Genomic DNA, 23,773 nt, shown 5'->3' with positions numbered 1-23,773 from the left:
AAAGGTTAAAAGGCATTTTTATCCTTGAACTATTTTCTTAGAAGCATTGGGCATCTTAAATTATTAACTAGTTTGTTGACATTGATTTGTAATTTTTGGGCCTCACTTGATATTAATTTTTTTATAGGGTCCTTATTTGTAATTTTGTGGGATTTACAGTAATTTTCTCAATGAGCTAAATGGCCGGTGTTTAATGGGGTGCCGTATTGTGCCATTTTTATCAGTTGCTCTTGAGAGAATAGTTTAATGCTATTATTTCTTTGTTGACATAAGAGACAAAAGGAGGTCAAAATCTTATATACTTCTTTCCGTCCTGTTTATAAGAACCAGTTGACTGATTTGAGAGAATTAAGAAAAAAAGTTAAATTAGTTATTTGTAATAAATAAGTGTTATATTTTCTAAAATATCCTTACTAATCAAGTGTATTGGCTAGAACTATTATTGTTATGAGGAGTATTTTGAAAAAAAATGCATAAATTTAAGAGACAAAGTGGATTGGGATCTTATATTTATGACTAAAATAAAAGTCAAACAGAATCTTATATTAAGGACCGAAGGTAGTATTATCTTCAATTCTAAATATAAGAGTTGTTAGAGATTTAAATTGATGCCAAGTATATGATCTCAATTCATTTTTATCTTTCGTATTTATTTATTTTTTCTCGAAATAGTCCTCATAGTGATATTAAAGGGTCGTTATTCTAATACACATGATTAACAAAAGTATTTTAACAAAGATAACACATATTTACTACAAATAACTACCTAAACTAATTTTCTTAATATTTCCAAATTAGTTATTTAGCTCTTATATTAAGCACTATAGATAGTATTATTTAAGACTAAAATAAACATCCAACTAATTTCTATATTTAGAATGGGATGGAATATATATATATATATATATATATATATATAGAGTCTAATATACTATAAATAAAATATTTTTGTAATAAAAAACTGGCCAATAATTTTCTTCGGTATATATAACATCGACATTCTTGTTATTATTAAGATAGTTCGATTCTTTATTTCAATTGTTCCTATGCAGCCAGCAGCTTATAATTAATAAGTAGTAATAATTTCGTGCAAGATTATTCGTCTTTTCATATTTGCAGTGTTAATAAAGATAAAATAATATGAGTCGGAGACATTATTTATTGTCATATTTTTTATTAAATATAATTAATAATTAATAAATGTGTTTTTTTTTTAACATTTGAGCATTTTACAGTTAATAATTAATATCTTCAAAAAAAATTGTCGTGTATAATTATATTTTGATTGATGAACTCAACATTAAATTAAAGTGTCTTAATAAAGTTTAGTTATGACATATTGTAATTTAATTTTTAAATTGAAGATCTAATTCACCCTAATACGGATTAGTCAAAATTTGACGGGGTTTCTGAACACTTGTAGGTTCTTTATTTATTTTTATTTTTTTGCAAAAATTATCATACAATAAATTTCGAATCGTATGTTTGGAATCTTTTGATTTTTTTTTTTTGGGTGTGATTGATTTTTTTAGAATAATCAAATAAGGAAGAGTTGTTGAAAAAGTATGGCACCAGGAAAACACCACCTTGTTAGTTTCTAATTCCATGAATGTGACAAATGTGGTTAATTTATAATTAATATATGACATACAAAGTCAACATTTTTTGACCCACCACATCTATTTCATATTTAATGAAATCCAAAGTTCTGTGAATTATAGATACATCCGAACTTTGTTCTTTTTTTTTTTCTTTTGAAATATTAGAGTACTCTGTCTATATTGATAATGGAGGACAAATGGTAGATTTACCTTGACTAGATCTCTTTTATGTAAAAGTTGAGAATTATTTAACAACCAACTACTACCTCTGGTATGTAAACAAAATCTTATAATTAGAATTAGAGGTAGTATTTGTTTAAGAAAATAAAAGGAAAAAATTGGTAAAAAAAATCCCTGATTAAAAATTTAATTGGTTAAAAGAACATAAATTTAAACAAGTGCAACTATTATTCATGAGTACAATATATCTTCCTCTGTGTACAATATATCATCAATAATGTGCAACAATTATCAATATGGATGTTATTTGCACATAACGATATATATGCTGCACACAGCGGAAGATATACTGCACTTACAGATCATATTTGCACCTACTTAAATTCAGGTCCTTTTAGTTAATTAAATTTTTAAACAGAGATTTTTTTTAACCAATTTTCCCAAATAAAAGCCTCTATCAGCTAACACAATTTGAGTTGGTTATAAATTTTCATAATTACGTTACCGAGAAACCTTGAGTATTTTACTTTATATACTTACCGCGTTCGTTTCCACTTAAATCTAGATATGCGGATTTTTCACATATTATTATTTATTTTCTAACAAACTCTTTTTATTGATATTATCAACACTTTATAATCCACTTATTTTGATTTAATTAAGCAAAACATATATTAAGTAAATAAATCTTTTCCTTAATTTTATTATCACATTATTATTTGAGGTGTTAAGGCCATGCGCAGATCAGGACGTTAAAAAAAAAAAAAAAGAATTCAACAGCAGCGCAGCATTTTCACGTGATTAGTTAAAAATAAACATGAATCAATATTTATTTGAATAATTGTTATCTTAGATGTTACTCTTCTTCTTTTTCTTTTTGGCAAACACTTAAATGTTACTCTTCAGTATTAATAACAGCCAACATATTTGAAGTAATTATCAAGTACTTTAAGAACACCACATCATCTATATAACATAAGATCCAAATCAGACATGGACCCCACATGTTTATGCTTGTAAAACTTCTATATTTAGGTATGACATGTGTCATATATTATAATTCAGTCGGAGTATAAATAATGTAATGGTAGGTGGCAAAATACAAAAAGTAATGGTAACTCATAGAGCAGCAGACAATTCCTCGTCATGTGTTTGGGAGACAAGTCATGGTGAACTAAAATAGTAATTGTCTCACATTTCTTCTTCTTCTTTTTTTGGATAAAAACATCTTTATTTCGGAGGCAGTTTTATTCAAAACATTATCAGATATTAAATGTAGATATCTTAATTCATCATGTTGTGAAAAACTAACATCTTCGACCTAACCTCATTAGTTACGTTGTTGCTTCTTTGTTGATTCATGGCATTACTCTTTTCACAAACCTAGTCTTTTATTAAATTTTGTTTGAGTTACATTAAATTAGACAAATGTTTTCTTTAATTTTTTTTATTGATGTATAGATTTTTTTGTCTCTTAAATTAATTTAAAATGTTATTTATTTTCATTTCATAATTTTTTTATTTCATTAATGTAATCTTTTAACTCATAAAATCGATTTAAAAATTTCTTAATATTATCAAGGTACTTAATAAAAACAAAAAATTTATGATTTGTTAATCTTAATAAGCTTTTAGCAACATGAAAATCTAATTCTATCTATTATGATGTATTCATCTGCTCCTTAATATAAAACCTAATTAACTAATTTAAATAAATTAAGAATGTTAGTTAAATTAGTTAATATGATATATGTTTTTTCTAAAACATTATAAACATCTTCTTTAATTTCTTTCCTCCCTCTCCTACGTGATTATTGTTGGAAAAATATCAATAGGGTTAACTTGAGAAAAAATTGATAAACAAGTGAAGTAAGTCTTACATAGAGAACCAACACCAACTCCTCAATTAGGTCCTACATAAAAAACCAAAGAAGTATATCGATGTTATTCTCTTTGATTTAAGGGGGATTTTGGAATAGCTTTTTAGAATTGATTTAATAAAATTCAAGATAAATATGTAAGAGAAATTTTATATCAACTTATATAAAAACACTTTTTAAGTGCTTATGAGGGTTTTCTTTTGTTTTTTTTTTTTAACAAAACTTATGAGGGTTTTCAAATTTCAAACAACCCTAAAATAGAAATCACTTTCAATTATTTCATGAAAATAGTTAACTTGTTAAATATTTCTTAAATAATTAGAAAAAATTCAACTATGCTTCGTAATATCCAACGTGTGCCACTAATAAATAAGACTAAAATTAAAAAATGATAATTAATAATTCTCTAAATGACTTATATTATGAAAAAGTATTTCTTTTAGAAGAGTTGAAGACCCCTTGTATTTTGTACTAGAGAAAGTGAAGTACTCATATAGTCTTATTTGTAAATCATTTTTAACATATTTCATCCAGATTAAGAAAATTTTAAAATTTAATAACCTTTCAACTTTATTCTTGTTTAATAAACATTATACTTTAGGTAAACAAGGTCCATATAATAATAAATGAATGATAAAATTGTATATCTATATAAAAAAAATTTATTGCAGTATCACTATAAATATAACTAAAAAATATATTTTTTTCTTTGTACTATAAATAGGATTAGAGGAGGATGATGTAAATCTCATGTCATGTAAATTCAAGATAGTTAATATACATACTTTTTTTAATCAATAACCCAATTTACCTCTTCTTCTTTCTTTTCTTTTCTTTTGCCAGAACGTATCTCTTAAATCTTAATTATACCTTTCCAATGCTTTTAGACGTCATGCTCCAATCGAGGTGAAAAGAGGTCAAATCCTTTATATTGTTTTTTGCCAACGGTAAAATCCTCATTTTAATTGCATTAACAACTATATTCAAGTGTGAAGTAATATATTCTAATAGAAGCTGATTAGATCCACTCCTCTTTTTCTACTAATGTGATGAATATATCTATAATTATTCTTTCAGTCCTAAATATAAGACCCTTATATATTTAGGACCGGAAGAGTATTTAACAATTACTCCAATTACATGCCTTAATCGCATTAAGGTAATTTTCTAAGACCCAGGTTTTAAACATTTTCTATGTCAGGGACTCTAGTACGAATTCTTGATTTGAATTACCTAAAATCTACTGGGTATCCTAAATACTCCTTCGCTCCTTAATATAGGACCCAATTATTGAGTTGGTTTTGGTCCTAAATGTAAGACCCATTTCTCATATTTATCAATTTTCTCTAAATTACCCCTATGGATATTCCCTTGACTATAATCAAGTAGAAGAGGGAGATGGGGTATTAAGAAAGATGATTATGGTGTTTTAGAAAAAACGCATCATATTTCTCATAATTAACTAACTTACCTAACTTTCTTAATCTAATCAAATCAGTTAAATGGATCTTATATTAAGGACCGGAGGAGTAGTAAATACTGATAAAATCTTAAAAAAATATAGCATCTAAAGATCATGATATAATCAAAAAAGAGCTGTAACTTGTTCTGTTACAAATTATATTTATCAAACAATATATAATTTTATTTTTTATATATTTTTTCTGGCCAAAAAAATAAATATAGGATGTTCCTATTGGCTATTGACATCAATGCTCATAAAAAAGGTAAAAGGGAAAAAAAATCTTAAAATATAGTATCAAGCAATTCTCCCCGTTGTGAAGTATCAAGCAATTCTATCCAAGGGGCAAAAGCACCTTGTGCAGGCAACCGGGGATATGTTTTCTTTTATTTTTTACTACCATCTAATATGCCACAAGTACAATAATACTTCCTACATTGTTTTTTTTTTTTTTTGCCATCCAGCTGTTTGGACACCATCGAGGTCAATATTTGTTTGGAGCTGTTTAATATAAATATTTATAAGCACTTTTATGTTAAGTGAAGTAAAACCTCCTCAAGTACTATTTTGTATTCAGTAAATTAAAATTAAAAAGTTATTTTTGAAGACTCCAGTTATCATTTCAAACTAGTCTTTAGATGGTCTTTTCTTCACTTTAATTCAAAAAAAGCTCTTGTATGTATGGAAAACTACCCAAAAAAAAATCTTTAAAACCCAAAAAAAATCTTTAAAAGTACTCCTCCAATCCTAAATATAAGACCCTTATATTTAGGACCAGATGGGTATTTTTATATAAAATTTGAAATAAAATTTCTCTCATCTAGTACTTCATAACTTACTAATATTTGATTTTGACTAGGGTGTTTGAATAAAAATCAAACTATAATTTTAAAAGTAATTTTATAGTATACGAAATAAATATGTGAAGGAGTTTTTCACAATTTATTAAAAAAATATTTTTATGGTTTTCCAAACAATCCCGAGGTCAACGATCCCCACATGTTTAGTCAAGTTGCTTGGGTATCGTGCCAGTCGTGTTGGACAGTTGGTGTTTTTTCCTTGGGCCTTTGTTTGAAATATGTTTTTGCTTAAAAATTTCCATTCAATTCAATAATTATTGCTTTTTTTTTCCTTTAAAAAATAATGTTGAAGGAAAAAGTCAAACTCATCAAGAAGGGAGTGCTTGCTTCATAAATTTGGCGTGCAGGATTATTGATCACAAGGAACGTAACCGTTTTGACTTTCTACGCTGGAAAATGTGAGAAATTTGATTCCTCATAAATTTGGCAGGGTACTGGTCCTACGTAGGATAACAGACATTTACAAAATTGCCCTTGTGTATTTTTCGGCAGTTCTCGTTTTTTGACCAACTTCTTCTTTCTGCCTCACACGAGATTCATACGGAGAACTATGTTGAAATTTAATATGAATATCAGAGATTTAATTATATATATGATATTTTTAATAAATATATAATCTAAAATAAATGTAAGACATTAATTGTAAGTTTTTCAAAAAATAATTTTTATTTAGAAATTATTAGTTAATAATTTTAAATTTAAACTATTAAAATTGTATGTGACTTTTGTAGATTTTACTGTAATAATGAGTATCACGAATGAGCGCCAAAACTAATTCCAATAAATTTGACGACTGAAATTCATTGAAATTTATTTTGTTGGCGATTTCCTTTTAAAACTTAATTCTACCATTACAAGTAAATTATTCAAAAAAAATTTTATTTTCAATCACATATAAAGAATTTCTTAGGATCAATAATTTGCTAGTATTATAATTGCATAAAATGTATAGATTTTGGGGGGGAAAATATCATTGCATTCCATTTGATCTAATTTTTTATTGCCTCCTTTTTTAAAAAATATAAAAACTAGATAATTAATTTATAAATATTAAAAAACTAATTAAATTAATTATTTATAATAAAAAAGTGTTGTTTTTCATAAATGGTTCTCATTGGTGTGTATTTAAACAATTCTTGCGATCATCATAGAGATTACTCGAAGCAAAATAGATAAATATATGAGATAAAATGAATTACAATCTTATATTTAGAATCAAATTTAATCTTCAACTAACTCTTATATTAAATATTGATATATAAAATGCTTTTTTTAATAGGGAAATAAAAAGCATTTTCGATATCCGTATCCCAGCAGATTATTCTTCACAATTTCCTCATCTCACTTCAAATATAGTGTTTTTTTGTTTTTGGGGGTCCTTTTTTCAAATGATTCCCGGACGGTCAGGGCCAGTCAGCAGGAGGGGCACATAATTTGCCAGTATACGCCAAGTGAAGCGGGAAAGTGAGAAAACGTTAATGGCCAAGTTCGTAATTAAGTGCAAAAATAAGCCTTTTTGTCAAAAGATGTATGAATAAAATGAGAACCTCTGGTTCAGTGTCTACACGCCGGCTGACCTCCCATACTATTCTCCAGCGAAAGACGGAGTAACAGAAAATCCAGAAGCGACGTCATTAGCAATAGGTATAGGAATCGAAGAACGAGAAGAAGAAATGCCAGAGTTGTGAGACAGAACAGAAATCGGTAATAGATAGAAACATAAATTTGAAGAACAAGAAGAAGAAGATGGCGAATCAGTTGGAGAATCTGGTGGCGAGCATAAAGTCGAAAGTCCGATCGCTGAAGAAATCGAAGAAGCCGTACGTCAAAATGGACAAGAGCGCGAGCGTGAAGGTGGAGATCCGAAGCCGGAAGGCTCGAAAGCTCATCGATAAGACGTTGAAGGCCGCCGATCATCCCGGCAAGAGCTCCGTCGGCTAATCATGGCTTTTCAAATTTCTGATTCATCCCTTCTCGTCAATCCCAATGCACGCTTCGGAATCCTGTGAAGACAGGTTCTTGCTTCCATACAGTTTTAGTTAATCAAAACGCAGTTTCTGTAATTTGAAGTAAGAATGCGCTAATATAATATCTATTATTAATATGACATCTTCTTGTTCTCCAGATTTCTTATGGCCTGACAGGTTTTTCTCCTGGTTTGAAGAAACTGCAAAAATACAAGCGTTTCTAAATTATGATTCATTGAATCTTAAATTTTAATCCATCTTTGTGAAGAGCGTCGAAAACAAGATTATATATATAAGAAAAACATATTGTGATAATAAATTTGTTTGATTAATATAATGGTAGGTAGACAAAGTGTTTTCTAAGTGAGTATGATTAACTAAACTGAGATTCTATTGACTTGTCTGTTTTAATGGATTGATCTCTTCTCTCTTTACTCTTTGGTTGCGTTTATGAAGGATTGAGATTAAGATTATAATTGAGGATTGAGATTAAGATTATAATTGAGAAAATCTATTAAAAGAATGTTTAGTATAAGAAATTGTTTATCATATGGGATTAGCCAAACTCATGTATGTGGGATTGGAAAATATCATTAGGGGAATAGGTATTTCCTAATTCAACTCTATAAATTTGTCTAATTTCATATAATAAGCAATTACTCATATTAAATACTATTTTAATGATTTTTTTCAATTGCAATCTCAATCTCAATCCTTTATTTTTAATACTTTGTACCAAACGGAACATTTAGAGCTTTATTGGAAGAATGGTTATGAAAGTATTATTATTAATTACTCTATACTCATTTGAATGTTAGTTACTAGTATAAAGAAAGTTAAAACAGATTAACAAGAGAAAATAGCATAAGTTATCCCACTCTCATTGATTGAGTAGGATTTTTTTGACCCGATTAATTGAATAGGATTGAATGATTATGAATAAAAATTAAATTGGGATGATAATGAAGGGAGACCAAGGAACAAGAATCGAAGAGGCGTGCCGCCCGCTTGGGTCGGTGCATAATAGCGGATCTCACCTGTTGACGTTTCCCTTTTTTTTTTTTTTGACTTGAAACTGAATGGTTGCATTCACAACTTAAAACCCAATTACAAACACCAGTCAGAACTCAGAAACCAAGAAAAAACAAACAAAGCTAAAGTAGCACAAGACGTTTCTCATTTCTGGGGTGTGTACTAATCGTGCCTTCTTAATTTAAGTAGTAAAACGAGGAGATGGGGAATCAGGCCGCTGGGCTCTTAACTTCTAATGGATGCTAAAATTATACTATCTCCTACCTAAATATAACTAGTTAACTATTTGAGTAGATTAATAAAATAATTAAATTGATTATTTGTAATAAATAGGTGTTGTTTCTTTTAAAATATCCTTGCTAATCAAGTGTGTTAGTTAAAACTATCATTATTAGAAGAGTTACTTTAGAAAAAATATATAAATATTAGAGACAAAATGGATTTAGGTATTATATTTAGGACCAAAGTAAAAGTCAAATAAAGTCTTATATTAAAGACCGGAAGTAATAGTTTTTTATGAAATTATTTAGAATTATGTATTTCTTGCAACTGAGAGTTTTGATAACATTTTCTATATATAATTATATATATGAACACATTAAATACTTGCACTCTGGCAAAAAAGTATTAAATACATGTGATTTTAAAATTCGTTGGGAAAAAAAAGCATGATTTTAAAATTATATGTCAAGTTAACTCTCAAACTAGTATTTATCCTGGGTGTTCGGATTAACCCAAAAGCATTTTTAAAAAGTATTTTTAAGTAAGTCGAAACAAACTCTTCTCGTATGCTTATTTTGTATGGTGTAAAATTATTTTTAAAATTATGATTTGTTTTTCTTTTCAAACACTCTTAATTATGAAATGCATGGGGGAAAAAAAAGATTACTTTTCGTAGTGGGCAATTCAGGGCCAGAAGTAAGACCAAGTGAACTCAGCAGAGAAGCTGGTCTCCAGAATATGAAAACTAAAGAAGCTCAGAATCTGAATGGAATGATTGAAAACAAAGGGAACTCTTCCTTGGCTTGCGTATTTAATGTTATACGGAAGTGAAAAGGGGTGGAAAGAATTGGAGCCTTCCTTTGGCTGATGGTTCAAGAATTAGAGAAAGGATAGCGGGATTTTCTAAACTTCTGGGTGCATGCTTTGGCACTACAGAGGCAGAGGAATGGGCACTTTAAAGAGGAATGAATACAGCGTGGAATCCGGGGCTCCGCAAAGTGGTTTTTGAATCTGATTCTAAGGAGATAGTTGAAAGAATTATTAAACACCCAGCCGAGATTTACAGATGAACGTTCATTCAGCTTCAATATGCTCCAAGAGACACCAACAGAGTTAGGTACAGCAGAAATAGCTAATTCTTTATGACATGATAAAACCAATATTCAAATTTTCGTTAAGATATATACTCACATTTAATACAGAAAAGTTTAAATTTTTGTGGGTCAACTCTCAAAAGAAACAAATAAAAAAAACAAGTCTTATTCTACTAAGTATGGTCGACTACATGAATCGCACGATGCCATTGTATTTTATTAACAGCTAAATTTCTAGATATATTGTTGATTAGAAGGTCTTGTTCAATAACCTCGTTGAGCCAACTCTCAAAATAAACAAGTTTCACAATTTAATTTGCCCATTTTTTTTTTCTTTTAACGGGTGTTTGAAACAATGGTAAGTACTTTTATGTTTTACAAGACAAAATTGTACTCATGTAATTTTTTTTTACATAGCACAAAATCATTTAAACTAAGATAATTCAAACACCTACTCTTTTTGTGAAAAGTGAATTTCATTCAAACGAAGCTGTACATTTTATTATGCATTTCATATGATGTTAACAATCAAAAAATACATACACGTGTTGGCCAAAAACCAAAAACAAAACAAAACAAATACAAGAACATGTGCGCGCTATTCATGAACTCTTCATAGTATCACTTATGACATATTCTACATTTCTGAGTGTTCAAATGAAAAGGACTCCAGTACTACGCATGTGGTTATTATTTGATTTTGCATTAAACAAAAGAAAAATCCAAGCAAGAAACACCCCTGCTTTAGAGGATCCCCACCGCACAGCTCTGTTTGATCCTCTGAAGTTGAGAAATAGTAAAGTTGTTTGTTATCTTTTTGGTCAGCGGCTTGATTTGCTTCATAAAAGATGTGGCAAACATGCACTTTGCCAGTGACGTTGAAGCAGAATCTTATCAGTTCCACACTTCCACAGCCCTTTTACAATCAGATTCAATGATCACAGTTCTGTAGCTGTAATGTAAATGACCTTTAAGAAGCCAATCAGATCCTTAGCCTCTTTGATTGAATTAGATAAAACCATGAGACTAATACCTCTTATAGCTGTTTACGTGTTCATCATTATAACCGCATACCCAGTTGCAATTTTGGGTCTTGATATTAGAATCCTGAGTTCTCCTCCAAATTTCAGTAGCCACTGCTCTACTTGCACAACATATCAAATCTTATTAACAACTGACCAAACGTTTATTGTTTTTTCTTTCTTGAACAGCTTTCCTAGTAACTAGATTAGCAAAACATTCATCACTCTGGACCAAACATCATTCAAAAGCTCGAGTGAGTAAATTAGATGGAGGCAAGTGAAGAGGAAGGAGGCTTCCTGGCCTTGGTGGATTGCTCAAAGTCAAAAGCCATCTCAATAAGTTTTGGTTCAGTTCCTTTCAAGCCTCCAAAACATATCCCAAATGGCATTCCATATTGGTCATACCCACCTGGTACAGTGACTGCAGGATACCCTCCAATTGCCAGCATTTTATGAACCTTAGATCCCAACGTTACCAACCCATCCAATTCATTCTCTTTCATTACCTTCTCAAACCCTTCTTCTGATAACTCCCCCAACCTCTTGACTGCCTCTCTCTCTTCTTCTCCAAACCCACTTGTCATCTCTGATTTCATGAGCTCTTCTTGCCCGTACTCTTTTGTCTTCTCCTACAAGTTCAAATACAGTTCATTTCATTACTTACTGCTAAATCAAGCATACGTGACTGTGAGATGATTGATAAAACCACATATATGTTTGCGAAGGGTATATTACGAGCAAAGTAATAATTAACAGAGAAGCCCAGGAAAGTCTTGTTCTCTAGAGATGAATATCGATGATGCTTACCAGATCAGGATGATCGATGTTGAATTGAATAATGTCAGCCAGTGACCTGACAGGGGACCAAATGAGTTCCTTCAGATATTTGTTGATGGACAACTTGAATTCAGCTAAGATAGCCACTGATTCTCCACTCTCAGAAGAATTTTGAATGATGCTGATATTGGGTATTTCTAAATTATCAACCACAGCCGCACCCCTTGCCCTTCAATTCGCACAGACGACATAACTGAATGTTCATAACAGTAACAACATAGGCTATGGAGCTCATAACAGGTTAATGAAGAAGAACCGATAGTGTTGCTACCTTAACGTGCTGAGATGATGTTCAAAGACAGAAATGGCCAAGATCCATTATAGTAGAAAGAAAATGGATTCCTGACAACACCTAATCTCTTCCCTTTGAGTCCTTCCTTTTTGAGGAATTGCTTGTACCCTCCTTCAGGTATATATTCTGCTGCTGATATGTTGCTTCATCTCTGGGATCAAACCCAACAATCACATCAAGCACATGAACTGCATCTGACACTGTTCTGCACAGTGGCCTAACATATTGAAACTTTCAGTTAAAGCAAGGCAAGAAAGGAACTCTAGAAGAAATTACACGATCATTTCACTTTACTGTTCTTCAACCTTGAACTAGCAAGAAACAGGAGGCTACCCAATAGTGTCCTGACGAGGCGAAACTGGGATGACGCCAGCCCTGCTCGTGAGACCAACGGTAGGTTTGATGGCGGCGACGGAGTTGTGATCAGCTGGGCAGATGATTGAGCCATCAGTTTCAGTCCCCAGAGAAACGGCAACCAAGTTCGCAGCCACCGATATCGCTGATCCATAACTTGACCCACATGTATCGTTTGTTCTCACGTAAGGATTCTGCATAAAGAGGCGTCAATTTCATATTTGTTCAGTATTATTAAGTAGTTACTATGAAGAAACTAATGCAGAAGGAAAAGAGACGAAGGAGAACGGACCAGAGCAAATCCACCCCTGGCGCACCAGTTGGCAGGCACAAGGGGGGAGCGATGGACGTACCACTCCGACATGGAAGCTTTACCAAGTATGACGGTGCCGGCTCGCCGGAGTTTCTCCACCACGTGAGCATCACGTGGAACCTTGGAGTCCAGTAACGCGAAGGACCCTGCGCTGGTGCTGAGCTTGTCGTCGGTGGCGATGCCGTCTTTGAGCAGCACCGGGATCCCATGGAGTGGTCCCAATGAGGACGCAAGCACCGGATCCCTCCTCTCTCGATCGGCCTCCTCCGCTTGGGCTCTCGCGTCGGGGTTCACCTCCAGTACGCTGCGAAGTACGGGATCGAAGCTCGTGATCCTCTCCAAGTAGAAGTCAACCAGCTGTGTGGAGGTGAGCTTGTTCTCTGCAAAAGCCTTGTGGATGTCATCAATGGTGGCTTCGGTGATGCTGAAATCCGAGCCGTTGATCTCTCTGATCCACCTTGTCGGAATCACTAATACGAATACTAGTGTGAAAACCAAATATTGCGCTGAACTTTTGGTTCTTCCCATGTTTATGGTTGATGCATGTCTGAGTTTGATGATAGCTTTGAGTAACCCTTATCCTTATCCAGCGATGATCCGGAGGACGTGAAGGTGTGAGCAAGGGGGTGTGTGGGTAGCCAAAGTATTTTTTTACAAATTGAGATAAACTCTTTATATATTTACTACGTATACCGTAAAACACTTTTGAAATTATAGTTTTAATCTTATCCAAACACCTCTCAAATTCTTTATATACACACAAATTCATTGAGTTTGTGATGTTAACATTGAAAATTTGAAAAATAGAAAATAAATATATTTTTTAAAAAAGGAAAAAATTATTTCTTTTTTATTCCAATTAGAATCTTTTTATTTTTTAGTAGAAGATCAAATGACATTACTAAGAAAAATAGATCAAATTATATTCTTTTTATTATTTCCAATAAAATCACCTATTTTAACAACTCAATTGGCAATTTGGCATAAGTGGTAGCACTAAATAAATATTTATGTGGTTGGAACTTCTTAATATAAACACTTATACTTAAGCACCTTCACGTAAACATAATTACCTATTTTATTTTATGTTTAATTTAGTAATAATGAAAATTAATTTAGGATAAGAATATTTGTAGCTATTCACCCTTTTTCTTTTGCCGGCTAGTGATTCAATCCAGCATAAGTCAAGTATTCTTTTTATTCCGCGTACCAATCATATATCACCCTCAAAATTAGATATTATGAATATATATATTTATACACATAAATACACTACTTCCAATTATTAATATAAGGACTAAAATACTAATTTAGAGACATTAAAAAAATTAGTTAAATTGGTTATTTGTCACAAAAGGTATGACAGTCTTCAAAAACTATCATCTTCATTCAATCATATGTATTGGATGATTGAAATTATCTCTTGGATAGAATCATTTAAAATTAATATGGATATTTTGAGAAAAGATGGGAAATAAAGTAGATTGAAGTACTCTTTTTTTATAGTGTAAATTACAATATTAGTCATATATTTAGGACTGAAAGAGTATTATACCCAAGGCAAAATCCAACCCTTTAAGTGTTCAACTAACTTTTATATTAGTAACGAGAAAGTATATATATAAATATATAAAGAAGAACAGTAACTCAGCAACAAGCATGCAGCAATAATTGTCAACATAGTATTTCCTTATATTTACAATTCTTTGTCCCTTGCTCATCAAGGCCGGTATATAAATATCTTGATATTTCTTCAATCTTAAATATAAGAGTTATTTTATAATATAATTTATATTATAAGTTTACAATTGATGTCCTATAATTGGCTCTTCTAATGTTTAGCTTCATTTTTTTTTTCCATCTTTATTAGGCCATGCCGCTTTCTTTGGGAAAAAAAAAAAACAAAAGAAAAGAAATGGGAAAAAAAAAGAAAAAAAAATACTTGATAGGAAAAATTCCCAATATCGCAACGACACGAGTCATGCCAAGTGAAGTACCGTTACCTAGGACCTTTGCGCAATTATAACATATACACAGAACATTAGTTTGCGCAATTATAGCAGATGCTAAAAGTACAGGTTCCTTTACTTTGAAACACTGGTCTCTGACATCTGTGACCATATGTCCTGTAAATCTTTCCCCTCATGGCAAACCAAAGGCGTGTTTCAGTCCCAAAAAAAAAAAAATAACCAAAGCCGTGTAACCATCCAAATAGGCTTTCAAACTCTGCATCGATCCTCCCAATTCACATCCTAAGCTGATTTAGCAGAGAAGGTGCCAGAGAGAGAAACAAGTGAAGAGGAAGGAGGCTTTCTGGCCTCAGTAGATTGCTCAAAGTCAAAAGCAATCTCAATGAGCTTTGGTTCGGTTCCTTTCAAGCCTCCAAAACATATCCCAAATGGCATTCCATATTGGTCATACCCACCTGGTACTGTGATCCCAGGATACCCTCCAATCGCCAGCATCGCGGCAACCTCAGATCCTAATGTTACCAACCCATCCAATTCATTCCCCATCATCACCTTCTCAAACCCTTCCTCTGATAACTCTTCCATCCTCCTCACTGCCTCTCTCTCTTCTTCCCCAAACCCACTTGTCATGTCTGATTCAATAAACTTTCCCTGCCCGTACTCTTTTGTCTTTTCCTAAAATTTCAAATCCAGCTTCATCAGTTACTACAAAAGAGGACCATGCTGATACAAGCTTTTGTGTGTGTGTGTGTGTGTGAAGATTTCTCTGGCCAAAACGTGAATGAGGGTAGACATGTTATGAACTGAATATATTTGAGTGGTTTCAATCATTGAATATCAGAGAAACCCAAGATAGCTTTATTCTTCTGCTATCATGATGATGCTTACCAGATCAGGATGATTGATGTTGAACTGAATAATGTCAGCCAGTGACCTGACTGGTGAGGAAATAAGATCCTTTAGATATTTGTTGATGGAAAGTTTGAATTCCGCAAGCATGACTGCTAATTCACCACTCTTGTAAGGATTCTGAATGATGCTGATATTGGGTATCTCTAAATTGTCCACCACAGTCGCACCCCTTGCCCTTCAATTTGCACAAATCACACTAAATAACTTCATAATAGTAATATAACCTGTCTATGACAGATGCATGAAGTAGAATGGTCACCTGAGGGTGTTGAGATGATGTTCAAAAACGGAAATGGCAAGAGATCCCCTATAGGGATCGGAAAATGGATTCCTAACGACACCCAATCTCTTTCCTCTTAGTCCATCCTCTCTGAGAAATTGCTTGTAACCACCTAGAGGTATAAACTTATCTGCACAACGTGTTGCTTCATCTCTGGGATCAAACCCCACAATCACATCAAGCACATGAACTGCATCTGACACTGTTCTGCAAATTGGCCTGCCATATTCACATCCATTCCAATTAAAAATGTATTCAGTTTCAAACTTTCAGTCAATGCCGGTCAAGAAAGAATTACACGGGAAATCGCATATGGTCATTTCACTATTGCGCAAGCTTGAAATAGCATGAAACAGAAGATTACCCAATAGTGTCTTGACGAGAAGAAATTGGGATGACGCCGGCCCTGCTCGTGAGACCAACGGTGGGTTTGATGCCGACGACGGAGCTATGATCGGCCGGACAAATGATTGAGCCATGGGTTTCAGTGCCCAAAGAAACAGAAACCATGTTTGCAGCCACTGATATCGCTGATCCAAAACTGGACCCACACGTATCCCCCGATTCTACATAAGGATTCTGCACAAATAGTAAGTTCGTTATTGTCAAATATGAAACTAAATACTTTTTTCTCTTTTCCATGTTTTCTTCTACGAAGCCAAACATATAGGAGAAAACAGAGAAATTCATAAGGCAACCAAAGCATGGACGATGAAAAGAGGAAAGGGGGAGGGAGGAGAAAAACAGACCATGGCAAAGCCACCTCTGGCGCACCAATTAGAAGGTGCACGCCAGGAGCGAATGCCATACCACTCCGACAGAGAAGCTTTGCCAAGTATGACGGCGCCGGCTCGCCGGAGTTTGTCCACCACGTGCGCGTCACGTGGAACCTTGGAACCGAGCAACGCAAAGGACCCTGCGCTATTGTTGAGCTTGTCGTCGGTGGCAATGGTGTCCTTGAGAAGCACCGGTATTCCATGGAGTGGTCCCAGAGAGGACGTGGGCACCGGATCCCTCCTCTGCCGATCAGCCTCCTCCGCCTGAGCTCTCGCATCGGGATTCACCTCCAGTACGCTGCGAAGTATGGGATTGAGGCTGCTGATCCTGTCCAAGTAGAAGTCAACCAGCTGTGTGGAGGTGAGCTTGTTCTCCGCAAAAGCCTTGTGGATGTCATCAATGGTGGCTTCAGTGATGGTGAAATCTGAGCCATTGATCTGGTTGACCCACCCTGCTAGAGTCAAGATTACGAGCACAACAGAGAAAACTAGAGATCTGGAGGAATACTTGGTTCTCATCTTGTTGATTGGGATCTGAGTTAAGAGATGCCAGTGTGAGTAATCCTTAATTAACACAGAATCAGCAGCTTAATAGGGCTCCATTGTGTTTTATGTGAGCTTGAAGGTAGCTATGAGTTAATACTTAATAATAATCCTGACCCTTAATTAATCCTTAATACAGTCTCTGGATAATATAAAGCAGGTAATGGTGGTCCCAGAGGAGATATAGAGATAGCCAAAGAGGAGAAGAACATGTTATCGAATTGATTAATAATAATAATTAATAATTTGAAGTAATAAACTAGACTAGTCTGATAATATAACACTGTTATAACGTCAAGTTTTTCTCCTGGTTTTGAAGATCCTACGAATGCAAATGTTTCTCATGTATGATTCATTGATTTTCAAATTTTGATTTTTCTACGTATGAGTGTCAAAAACGGATTATATATAAGCAAAATATATATTGGGAGAACTGGAAAAAAAATTCCTGTTAAATTCCCCCCCCCCCCCGGGTCGAGAGAGGCTATTAAATGAGTATACTTTCACTCACCTCTTGCATCTATCTCTTCACCTTTATTAGCCAAAGATATGATAGCTAAATTAGTTATTTGTCACAAACATATGATAGTCTCCCAAAACTATCATCTTCATTCAGTCATGTATATTAGATTATTGGAATTATATTTTAGATAGAATCATTTACAATTAATATGGATATTTTGAGAAAAGATGAGAAATAAAGTAGATTGAAGTATTTTCATTTTGTAATATAAATTACACTATAAAATGAATTATATATTTAGAACTAAAAGAGTATTAAGTTTAAAGAAAAACCGTACCCTCTAAATTTTCAACTAACTTTTATATTAGTAAGGAGGAAGTATATAAATATATAAAGAAGAATAGTAAGCCAGCAACAAGTATGCACTAATAATTGTCAACATAGTATTTCCTTATACTACCTCCTCCGGTTCTTAATATAAAACATCGTTTGACTTTTATTTTGATCTTAATTATAAGACCACAATCCATTTTGTCTCTCATATTTATGTATTTTTTCTCAAGGTAGTCTTTCTAATAATGATAGTTTTAACCAATAAACTTAATTAGTAAGGATATTTTAGAAAGACAACGCCTATTTATTACAAATAATTAACCTAACTTATTTTTTTAATCTCTTCAAATTAGTCAACTAGCTCTTATAATTAGGACAGGAACTAGTATATATATACCGGCCTTGATGAGCAAGGGACAGAGAATTTTAAATACTACCTCTAGTCCTAATTATAAGAGCTAGTTGACTAATTTGAGGAGATTAAGAAAATAGGTTAAGTTAATTATTTGTAATAAATAGGTGTTGTCTTTCTTAAAATATCTTTATTAATTAAGTGTATTGACTATAACTACTATTGTTTGGAAGACTATCTTGGAAAAAAATATATAAATATGATAGAGAAAGTGGATTGGGGTCTTATATTTAGGACCAAAATAAAAATCAAACAAGGTCTTATATTAAGGACCGAAGGTAGTACCTTACTTGATATTTCTTCAATCCTAAATACAATTATTTTATAATATGATTTACATTATCAGTCTTTCATTTAGGATACATGTACATCTTTATTTTGTTGTGTCGTTACCAAATTTTTGCAGCAATTTCTATATTATTATTATATTATTTCCAATCCTAATTATAAGACATCATTTATAGTCTACAAACAAAGTCCTATAATTAGAACCGAAGTTACAAACGAGGTCATATAATTAGCACCAGAGCTAGTAGTTTAGTTCAGCACTAAATGTTTGGATCTTCTAATGCTTAGCTTCATTTTTTTTCCATCTTTATTAGGCGATGCTGCTTTCATCAGAGGGGAAAAAAAACAAAGGCAAAAGACAAGGAAAAAAAAATACTTGGTAGGAAAGATTTCCAACATCGCAACGACGAGTCATGCCAAGTTTGGTATTGTTACCTTGGAGATTTGTACAATTATAACATACACACACAGAACATGAGTTTGCGCAATTTTGGCAGATGCTAAAATTACGGTTTTGTGGAATCATTTAAAATTAAGTGTTTCTGCGGGTTCCTTTAATTGGAAACACTGGTCGCTGATATCTCTGATCATATGTCTTGTAAATCTTTGCCCCTCATGGCAAACCAAAGGAATATAACCATCCAAATAGGCTTCCAAACTCTGCATCGATCCTCCCAAATTCACATCCTAAGCTGATTTAGCAGAGAAGGTGCCCGAGAGAGAAACAAGTGAAGAGGAAGGAGGCTTTCTGGCCTCAGTAGATTGCTCAAAGTCAAAAGCAATCTCAATGAGCTTTGGTTCGGTTCCTTTCAAGCCTCCAAAACATATCCCAAATGGCATTCCATATTGGTCATACCCACCTGGTACTGTGATCCCAGGATACCCTCCGATCGCCAGCATCGCAGCAACCTCAGATCCTAGTGTTACCAACCCATCCAATTCATTCGCCTTCATCACCTTCTCAAAGCCTTCCTCTGACAACTCTTCCATCCTCCTCACTGCCTCTCTCTCTTCTTCCCCAAACCCACTTGTCATCTCTGATTCAATAAACTTCCCTTGCCCGTACTCTCTTGTCTTTTCCTAAAATTTCAGATCCAGCTTCATCAGTTACTGCAAAAGAGGACCATGCTGATACAAGCTTGTGTGCGTGTGCGTGTGTGAAGATTTCTCTGGCCAAAACGTGAAAGAAGGTAAACCCAAGATGGCTTTTTTCTTCTGTCATGATGACGATGCTTACCAGATCAGGATGATTGATGTTGAACTGAATAATGTCAGCCAGTGACCTGACGGGCGAGGAAACAAGGTCCTTCAGATATTTGTTGATGGAAAGTTTGAATTCCGCACGGATGACTGCTAAGTCACCACTCTTGTAGGGATTCTGAATGACGCTGATATTGGGTAACTCTAAATCATCCACCACAGTTGCACCCCTTGCCCTTCAATTTGCACAAATCACATTAAGTAACTTCATAATAGCAATATAACCTGTCTATGACAGATGCATGAAGTAGAACAGATCAATTCTCTTGTCACCTGAGAGTCTTCAGATGATGTTCGAAAGAGGAAATGGCAAGAGATCCTTTATAGGGACCGGAAAATGGATTCCTAACGACACCCAATCTCTTTCCTCTTAGTCCCTCCTCTCTGAGAAATTGCTTGTAACCACCTAGAGGTATAAACTTATCAGCATAATGTGTTGATTCATCTCTGGGATCAAACCCCACAATCACATCAAGCACATGAACTGCATCTGACACTGTTCTGCAAATTGGCCTGCCATATTCACATGCATTCCAGTTAAAAATGTATTCAATTTCAAACTCTCAGTCAAAGCCAGTCAAGAAAGAATTATACGGGAAATGATCATTTCACTTTTGTGCAAGCTTGAACTATCAAGAAACAGAAGATTACCCAACAGTGTCTTGACGAGAAGAAATTGGAATGACGCCGGCCCTGCTCGTGAGACCAACGGTGGGTTTGATGCCAACGACGGAGTTATGATCGGCCGGACAGATGATTGAGCCATGGGTTTCAGTGCCCAAAGAAACAGAAACCATGTTTGCAGCCACTGATATCGCTGATCCAAAACTGGACCCACACGTATCCCCCGATTCTACGTAAGGATTCTATATATGAAGAGAGATGAATTTCATATTTGCGGTAGAATTAATAATATTTGCCCATGAAATGTGTCGCCATTATTAATTCCAATGAATACAGAAGAAAAAGGGAAAAGGAAAAGGAAGGAGAACAGACCAGAGCTTGTCCACCTCTGGCGCACCAATTAGGAGGCACACGGTGGGAGCGAGCACCGTACCACTCCGACATGGAAGCTTTGCCTAGTATGACGGCGCCGGCTCGCCGGAGTTTCTCCACCACGCTGGCGTCACGTGGAACCTTGGAACCCAGTAACGCGAAGGACCCTGCGCTGGTGTTGAGCTTGTCGTCGGTGGCGATGCTGTCCTTGAGCAGCACCGGTATCCCATGGAGTGGTCCCATGGAGGACGGATGCACCGGAGCCCTCCTCTCACGATCAGCCTCCTCCGCCTGAGCTATCGCGTCGGGGTTCACCTCCAGTACGCTGCGAAGTAGGGGATTGAAGCTTGTGATCCTCTCCAAGTAAAAGGCAACCAGCTGTGCGGAGGTGAGCTTGTTCTCCGCAAAAGCCTTGCGGATGTCATCAATGGTGGCTTCGGTGATGCTGAAATCCGAGCCATTGATCTCCCAGATGCACCCTGTCAGAATCACTACTACGAGAGTGAAATCCAGACGTTGCGAGGAATGCTTGGTCCTTCTCATGTTTTTGATTGTTGCACGTCCCAGTTTGATGATGGCTTTTGAGTAATCCTTATCCTTACACAGTGGTGAAGGACGCAGAGGGTCCCATTGATCTCGTTGGCCCACCCCACGAGAGTCAAGATTACAAGCACAACAGAGAAAACTAGAGATTTGGAGGGATACTTGGTTCTCATCTCGCCGATTGGCATCTGAGTTAAGAGATGCCGGTGTGAGTAATCCTTAATTAACACTAATTAGCAGCTTAATAGGGCTACATTTTGTTGGCAACAAAAAAAAAAAAAGGGCTACATTTTGTTTGATGCGAGTTTGAAGATAGCTATGAGCTAATAATAATCCTGACCCTTAATCAATCCTTAATACGGTCTCTGTTAATATAAAGAAAGCAATGGTGGTCCCAGAGGAGATATTGAGATAAACAAAGAGGAGGATGAACATGCTATCGAATTAATTAATAATTAATCATTTGAAGTAATAAGCTAAATTAGTCTGATAATATAATACTGTTGTAATATAATGCAAATGTTCTCATGTATGATTCATTGGATTTCAAATTTTGATTTTTCAGCGTATAAGTGTCAGAAACAGATTTTATATAAGCAAAATATACTATTTTTAGTCTTAATTATAAGACTTTTTTTGTAGACTATATATAAATAAGATCTTATAATTAGAAACAGAGATGACATATTCAGAGAATTGGAAAGGAAAAAAAAACTCCTGTTCAGTTTTTTTGTTGTCGAGAGAGAGGCTATTAAATAAGTATACTTCCACTTGCCTCTTCATCTATCTCTTCACCTTTATTGGCCAAACAAAATCTCATTACCTTTTTCTAGGGCTCTCTTGCTTCTTTTTGGTTCTGGTTTAGCACTCACAGGGATGAGTATAATATGCTCATGAAATATTAATTTTATACAAGATCTAATATAAACACTTCAAATATAAAATTTTTACTCTTTTCTCAAATATAAGTTTGCTTAAAAAAACGATTAAAATATAATCTTAGTTTTTTTAATTTTGTTTGTTTCAATTTAGTCTCTTAACTTTAAAAGGTATATTTTTATTTTTGTTGGTCCTAAAACCATTAACAAATAATGATAATATTGAGATCTTAATGTTAATAAAATATTCTCAAATACTAACTTATTAAATTTATTTTTAAAACAACCCTGATTGTTCTCAAAGATTATCATTTAAGACTAAAGATTAAAAAAAAAAAAAAGACTCTAAATACTTTTTAAAGTTAAATGACTAAGTTAAAACTTTATATAAAATAAAAAGACTAAACATACTTTGACTTTGAAGTTTTAATGTTAAGATTAATTTTATTTTAAATTATGTATTTATTAAGATAAAAATTGTTTAAAAAATTTAATTGAATATGAACCGTTCAAAATCGATTTGTTAAAATTAATTAATTTAGTTATTTTTCCTAATCTATATATATTAGATAAATAGATCTCACATTGAGGATGGGAGGAATTTTATTATCAATCCTTGTTTTCTTGCGTCGTTATCTTTTTTTTTTTTTTGGTTACTTTTTCTATATTCTGTAAACCGTTATTATTACAGTTTAGTTTGATATTAAATGTCTGGCCTTTCTAATGTTTAGCTTCTTGTTTTTCCCATTTTTACTAGACATGCTTTATTCATTTGAACAAGAAAAATAATTGGTAGGAAAAATTGCCAACATCATAAGTACACGAGTCATGCCGAGAAAAATAAAAAAGAGAATTACAATTAGGTCCCACCTAAGAAAATTAAACACAAAAAGATTCCTTAAAATCATGAAATTATTTCTAATATTTAACTTCTTGTATTTGATTTCCTTAGATAGGACCTAATTATAATTTTCTCAAAATAAAATGAGCATAGTAATTGTTC

General features: G+C 33.5%; 3 protein-coding genes and 1 pseudogene across 4 annotated transcripts; 1 reads left to right on the top strand and 3 right to left on the bottom strand.

Moving 5' to 3' along the window:
• The first annotated feature begins 7,556 nt into the window (after window positions 1-7,556).
• Window positions 7,557-8,109, top strand: LOC114724916 (uncharacterized). The gene has a single exon (XM_028911373.1). It carries the CDS (start codon window positions 7,730-7,732, stop codon window positions 7,922-7,924), a length of 195 nt encoding a protein of 64 aa, XP_028767206.1. The 5' UTR covers window positions 7,557-7,729; the 3' UTR covers window positions 7,925-8,109.
• A 2,793-nt stretch (window positions 8,110-10,902) lies between these two features.
• LOC114724938 (probable amidase At4g34880) lies at window positions 10,903-13,708 on the bottom strand (annotated as a pseudogene).
• A 1,396-nt stretch (window positions 13,709-15,104) lies between these two features.
• Window positions 15,105-17,603, bottom strand: LOC114724936 (probable amidase At4g34880). Of its 2 annotated transcripts, none has more exons than XM_028911405.1 (5): window positions 17,028-17,603; window positions 16,643-16,857; window positions 16,258-16,497; window positions 15,975-16,173; window positions 15,105-15,761 (listed from the first exon to the last, which is right to left on the bottom strand). In XM_028911405.1, exons 1-5 carry the CDS (start codon window positions 17,571-17,573, stop codon window positions 15,369-15,371), a joined length of 1,593 nt encoding a protein of 530 aa, XP_028767238.1. In that variant the 5' UTR covers window positions 17,574-17,603; the 3' UTR covers window positions 15,105-15,368. The 2 variants fall into 2 exon arrangements, with proteins under 2 accessions (XP_028767238.1, XP_028767239.1); XM_028911406.1 differs by having other exon boundaries at window positions 15,631-15,852.
• Window positions 17,604-19,504: 1,901 nt separating this feature from the next.
• Window positions 19,505-21,980, bottom strand: LOC114724937 (probable amidase At4g34880). The gene is made up of 5 exons (XM_028911407.1): window positions 21,350-21,980; window positions 21,005-21,219; window positions 20,627-20,866; window positions 20,331-20,529; window positions 19,505-20,173 (listed from the first exon to the last, which is right to left on the bottom strand). Exons 1-5 carry the CDS (start codon window positions 21,890-21,892, stop codon window positions 19,781-19,783), a joined length of 1,590 nt encoding a protein of 529 aa, XP_028767240.1. The 5' UTR covers window positions 21,893-21,980; the 3' UTR covers window positions 19,505-19,780.
• Between the last annotated feature and the right edge of the window lie 1,793 nt (window positions 21,981-23,773).

This window comes from Neltuma alba, unplaced genomic scaffold (assembly GCF_004799145.2).
Source record: "Neltuma alba isolate B1F8T4 unplaced genomic scaffold, ASM479914v2 tig00012206_pilon, whole genome shotgun sequence".
Classification (NCBI taxonomy): Eukaryota; Viridiplantae; Streptophyta; class Magnoliopsida; order Fabales; family Fabaceae; genus Neltuma; species Neltuma alba.
The sequence above is the reverse complement of the archived record's forward strand: the minus strand, read 5'-3'. Positions and strand labels throughout refer to the sequence as shown.

What these genes read in the sequence shown, in the direction of transcription:
- LOC114724916 (XM_028911373.1), top strand. Translation starts at nt 7,730, where the DNA reads ATGGCGAATCAGTTGGAGAATCTGGTGGCGAGCATAAAGTCGAAAGTC.
- LOC114724936 (XM_028911405.1), bottom strand. Translation starts at nt 17,573, where the DNA reads ATGAGAACCAAGTATTCCTCCAGATCTCTAGTTTTCTCTGTTGTGCTC. An exon ending in CCAGAGGTGGCTTTGCCATG is followed by an intron (nt 16,858 to 17,027) that starts GTCTGTTTTTCT and finishes CTATTTGTGCAG; the next exon opens with AATCCTTATGTAGAATCGGG. An exon ending in CATCATCTCAACACCCTCAG is followed by an intron (nt 16,174 to 16,257) that starts GTGACCATTCTA and finishes TGCAAATTGAAG; the next exon opens with GGCAAGGGGTGCGACTGTGG.
- LOC114724937 (XM_028911407.1), bottom strand. Translation starts at nt 21,892, where the DNA reads ATGAGAAGGACCAAGCATTCCTCGCAACGTCTGGATTTCACTCTCGTA. An exon ending in CCAGAGGTGGACAAGCTCTG is followed by an intron (nt 21,220 to 21,349) that starts GTCTGTTCTCCT and finishes CTTCATATATAG; the next exon opens with AATCCTTACGTAGAATCGGG. An exon ending in CATCATCTGAAGACTCTCAG is followed by an intron (nt 20,530 to 20,626) that starts GTGACAAGAGAA and finishes TGCAAATTGAAG; the next exon opens with GGCAAGGGGTGCAACTGTGG.